This window comes from Diaphorina citri, unplaced genomic scaffold, assembly GCF_000475195.1.
Source record: "Diaphorina citri unplaced genomic scaffold, Diaci psyllid genome assembly version 1.1 scaffold571, whole genome shotgun sequence".
NCBI classification, from domain to species: domain Eukaryota; kingdom Metazoa; phylum Arthropoda; class Insecta; order Hemiptera; family Psyllidae; genus Diaphorina; species Diaphorina citri.
Window position 1 is genome coordinate 80,340 of NW_007378005.1, and position 5,886 is coordinate 86,225.

Below are 5,886 nucleotides of genomic sequence, written 5' to 3' on the forward strand. Positions count from 1 at the left end.
AGTAAATATTACAAGAGCTTGGGAAGACAAAGGCGCTTTTGAAAATTGTGTAACCAGACTGAAATATTGTTCTCTTCTACACTTATCAAAATTAACACAATTATACTAATACAAGATTCAACGAGTTTGGGGAGACTTTTCTGGCAATTTCCTCGCATTTCCAATTTTCCAAGCAGTCGAAAATTGAACGTCTGTAGTTCCGTACTAATGCTATTAAAATTAATTCTGTGTAACTATTAAATTAAATTCTATTAAATTAAAGAGAAAATGAGGATGCGTAAATTGAAGCTGATAGATGTAAGCAAAACAAAGTTTCTGAAGCAATTCCTCCTATAAGAAAACTTAATTTGTATGCTGTACTTTAATGGAACCTATTTTTAGGGAATAAAAACTCAACTTTTTTCAAGTATAAAAGTATTAAATCTATCGATAGTTTTTCGGGCCACATTCATTGTATGAATAAAATAATTTTAAATAAAGTCTACCTTAAATTTCAATAAATAATTTACCAAAATTCCAAAAAGGAATAAATAAAAATGAGATAATAGGGAATTGCAATGTTACCCATGAATTTATCATTCGTGTGAAAAAATTCCAAGTAGAAATCCAAATTTAATGATCTAGGAATGGGATTAAGGGTACTCCAACCTTCACAACTACCCCCATAGAAGAGTATATTCACGTAGACGATTTACTTGTTAGAATGGATGGGATTCGATCAAATAAAATCAGACGAATATGCTCGTAAAGTACGATGCGATAACGATAAATAACATCAACACTTTAGAAGCAATAGAGAAATCCAAAAATTTATCATTCGTGTGAAAAAATTCCGAGTAGAAATCCAAATTTAATGATCTAGGAATGGGATTTAAGGGTACTCCAACCTTCAAAACTACCCTCATAGAAGAGTATATTCACGTAGACGATTTACTTGTTAGAATGGATGGGATTCGACCAAATAAAATCAGACGAATATGCTCGTAAAGTACGATGCGATAACGATAAATAACATCAACACTTTAGAAGCGATAGAGAAATCCAAAGGCATAGGAAAAACAAGTATCCTGATGATAGCGCTTACCCCTCGCCGAAACCTGGCATCTCCCACGTTTGTATGAAATCCAAAGGCATAGGAAAAACAAGTATCCTGATGATAGCGCTTACCCCTCGCCGAAACCTGGCATCTCCCACGTTTGTATTTCTGCAGGGTGCCCTGTTCAGTCCGAAAGGGAGCCGTGGACATTGTAAACAATCTCTGGAGAAACGTGGGAATTGTAATGAAGATTGCATTTTAAATTCCATCGATTTGTTCCATAAAGTAGCAAATTTACTACATGATCATGTTTTCTTATTTTACAGAAATACCTATGTTTGTATTAATAACAAGTGGTTTGATAAATGTTATCAATATTATTGTAAACAACTATTGATCTAGTTCGTTCATCTCTTATATTTACCTATACGAGGTATGTCCATTTAAAAAAGAGGTAACTTGTTTAACTTCGATGATTTGTTCCATAAAGTAGCAAATTTACTACATGATCATGTTTTCTTATTTTACAGAAATACCTATGTTTGTATTAATAACAAGTGGTTTGATAAATGTTATCAATATTATTGTAAACAACTATTGATCTAGTTCGTTCATCTCTTATATTGACATTATATTCAGTGTGTCAACAGTCAACAAACTAACGATGAAATATAAAAGTTCTGGGAAGTATTCCATCAGGACTAACCTGCTAAAACCAATTCAAATTTTCTAGAACAAATAAAGAACCTAACTGAAAGTGAAAAGTTTCATAAAAATTTAATGCATTCCATTTTCTTCTACTTCAAATTTGCGTTTTATTATTTTCATAAAATTATAAAACTGTTAACTGGCCGTCATATTTTTTATATCCTGTGAAATTTACAAGTGCGAAACATTAATTCGTTTTTAGATTGTAGGGGAAATCATCCGTTCAATATTTTCCTGTAAGTTTAATTTTCCACATATCACTTACAAATATTCCAATTTTATTCTCATTTTTAAATAAATAATTTGTACAGAAATAAATAATTTTGTAAATATAGACAGTTACTTGTCTACAAATAATATTTACCTACCTTTTTTACGTACACAAATTAATACAAAATATTAAATATATTTTTATTTTAATGAGCCCATAAATTATTTTTGTAACACATATTGTTTTTGTACATACCGTAGAAATAACATAACCCACAAAATGTCCAACAGTAAAAGTGCCTTTTTTCGAAATTACTTTCAATTTCACTAGTAAAATAATAGGTCGACTATTGATTAAAAATTTAGCACAACCGTTCGAGTTGTCGTTAGAAATTTCTAATCTTTTGAGAAAATTTTGGAAACGACGTCGCAAAAGACGGAAGAAGAAATTTTCAGCTCGTCCGGTGTTGCAGGGACCTTGTAAAAACATCAAATTAAGGTAAGTTTTACAGGAGATAAACAATACTCACATGAAAGCAAATGGTAAATCTACAACGTGCTACACATTTTTACTTTCCTTATCCTATAGGAAGGAAAGTAATGTAATCGGGTCAAATTTTCGATGGTCAGCTTTTAGTGCCAAAACACGTTTTGTTGCAGGGACCTTGTGAAAACATCAAATTAAGGTAAGTTTTACAGGAGATAAACAATACTCACATGAAAGCAAATGGTAAATCTACACTCCTTGGTACAACGTGCTACACATTTTTATTGCAGGCGTTCATTTGGTATCGATACCAGTTTTTATTACCTCCTAATATTGCATTTGTGAGATTTTCCGAAGGCCTAATTAAGGGCCTTTGGAAAATTTAGACCGACAAAAAATGGACTGCCTATAATACTATGATATCAAAAAATCTTCTTGCCCTTCTGGGATTTTGATCGACCGTTCGAACGAACGCTAAAAATAACATTTATATCATTAGGTATTGATATTAATGTAAAATAAATAGAAAACATCAAATTAAGGTAAGTTTTACAGGAGATAAACGATAGGTACTCACATGAAAGCAAATGGTAAATCTACAACGTGCTACGCATTTTTATTGCAGGTGTTCATTTGGTATCGATACCAGTTTTTATTACTCTTAATATTGCATTTGTGAGATTTTCCAAAGGCTTAATTAAGGGCCTTTGGAAAATTTAGACCGACAAAAAATGGACTGCCTACTATGATATCAAAAAATCTTCTCGCCCTTCTGGGATTTTGATCGACCGTTCGAACGAACGCTAAAAATAACATTTATATCATTAGGTATTGATATTAATGTAAAATAAATAACCGAACGTTACTCCAGTGTCAATAGAATTAATGAAAATATCTCCCTAAGTACACAAATGTCACGTCAAATTATGCCAGATATGATGAAGTGTCAGCTAAGCAGCTAAATTACAATGAGCAAACATACACCTTATGTTTGATGGCTTCCACTAGAAACGGACCATCAGATCATATTAGATCATTAGACCATCAAATCTGTATGGATTTACGGGGAAATATTGATTCTCTCGAGCAAGAACTTGAGAGTAAAGGCAAACTTGATTTTTTTTCTTATTTTAGCACACTTTTGTAGTCATTTGTAGTTTTTGTGGGGGATTTCAGTATTTTTGTTCTCATCTATTTAGTATTTTTACTGTTTTGTGAGGAAAGACATACTTTTTCTCATTATTTAGTTTTCTTCTCCCTGTATTGTGAGGAAAGACAATAATATTTTGTTACGCGTTTTGTTTTCGTCATAATTTTTGGTCCATGTTCATAGCATTTCGATAAGTCCACGCCTGGTCAAATGGGATCATTGTTACTTAATAAACGTTGACGTAATACCGTGGTAATTTGTACCTTATAAACAGCATTAGCAATTCATTAATATTAATAGGGCACGGCGAGATTATACAAATTACCTGTCGGATAAAAGACAATCCGTCGCTGATGACAAGATATGTCGGAAATTTAATTTGCATGCAACGCACAGAAAAATGTTAAATTAGATTGTATAAATATGGGGTCTAGACACTATGAAATATGTACACAGCTGAATTTCTATTTGGACAAATACTCGTACCTGCATACTGCACAGTAACTAATGTTCATTTATCTATGTATAAATGGTCAATGGATTCACCAAAACTACTTTTTGGTGGATGTGCCAAAATTCTCAGTGCTTAGTTGTGGAGATGCCAAACTTACTGTTTTACTGGATGTTCCAAACTTCTTTCCTTATGGGTCAAAATTATTGCCAAGGTTTTAGTGGAGATGACAAATCTCTGTTTAAGCTGACCACATACAAACTTGCATTTTTAATTACTGTATGTATTTAAATTTCTAATCCACTTTTCTTTATTTCTCTAGTTCTGCTGTACCTAGTTTCTGTAAATCATGGTTTATGGATAAAATTATGCACTTACTTTCAAACTAAGGATACCCGTTCAAGTGTTTAAATAAATAAATAAAAACCAAGTATCATACAGGTACCTATACATATATTTACCTTAATAGCTGCATACTATACCTGATGTTTGTATGACTAGTTATACCTATTTTATTTGCCTACACCTTACTATATCTATTCCTTACTATACCTGTCCAACAATAGGAAATACGTATAGAATTGTACGTACAACTTGAGAATAATTCTTAAGAAATGAAATACAGGTACCGTGGTAATTTGTACCTTATAAACAGCATTAGCAATTCATTAATATTAATAGGGCACGGCGAGATTATAGTTTGTATTAATAACAAGTGGTTTGATAAATGTTATCAATATTATTGTAAACAACTATTGATCTAGTTCGTTCATCTCTTATATTGACGAATTCCATCTTACTCAAAGACTTTCTTGAAAAGGGAGATGGTAATGGGTTGACAAAGAAAATGATACATAGGTAATATTAGAACAATTTCTAGGGAAAAGTGACAAAAGCTGAAGCGAATCAAGGAATTAGCTACGATAAAACTGTAGACCATGTCAATTTTCCTACCATAAAGTTCCTAGGTACAGTCCATATTAGTCATTTGATGTCTATGTACGTTCTGTGAAATTCCATCTTGCTCAAAGACTTTCTTGAAAAGGAAGATGGTAATGGGTTGACAAAGAAGATGATACGTACATAGGTAATATTAGAACAATTTCTAGGGAAAAGAAACTGACAAAAGCTGAAGCGAATCAAGGAATTAGCTACAATAAAACTGTAGACCATGTCAATTTTCCTACCATAAAGTTCCTAGGTACAGTCCATATTAGTCATTTGATGTCTATGTACGTTCTGTGAGTAAAATGCTTACCCCATATCCCACAATCCCACATCACTTCAAATACCATCTCCCCTAGTCTCACCCGAATAGGATCAAAGAGGTGCGGGTATTTTATGTGAGCTTTGAACTTGGAAGCTCTTTTCCCCTCCTTTCTCTCCTCTTTCCCCTCATTCTCTTCACCCCCACCCCGGCGTGCGCGGCGCGTTTTCCTTTTCTATTAAATTCCGTCCATAAATTAAACACAAAAACATCCGTGACGTCATCACTACCCCCACCCCGGCGTGCGCGGCGCGTTTTCCTTTTCTATTAAATTCCGTCCATAAATTAAACACAAAAACATCCGTGACGTCATCACAACATAGATACACACAACAGAGCACCGCTAGTTAACGCCGCCACTTTTCGACGCATGCGATATTAGATTTACGAGCCGAACAAACGAAAAGCGACGCCTTAGCTTCCCCCTCGCGTCCCTTCTCTGGATTCTGTCCCCGTGTGCGGAATGTTTTTGTTTTCAGTTTTCTTCTTCTGCTTATCCTCCTCGGCTCTTTTTTTTATTCTCTTTTGTGATAAATTTCTTCGGCGCTGTTGAGAGGTTATCGCTTATTTTCGTCGA

The 5,886-nt window shown here is 33.6% G+C and overlaps 1 protein-coding gene across 1 annotated transcript; it reads left to right on the forward strand.

Annotated features, from left to right (window-relative positions):
• The first annotated feature begins 517 nt into the window (after window positions 1-517).
• LOC113467861 lies at window positions 518-5,319 on the forward strand. Its single transcript, XM_026824314.1, has 3 exons — window positions 518-800; window positions 1,123-1,298; window positions 5,056-5,319. Exons 1-3 carry the CDS (start codon window positions 739-741, stop codon window positions 5,127-5,129), a joined length of 312 nt encoding a protein of 103 aa, XP_026680115.1. The 5' UTR covers window positions 518-738; the 3' UTR covers window positions 5,130-5,319.
• The last annotated feature ends 567 nt before the right edge of the window (window positions 5,320-5,886 follow it).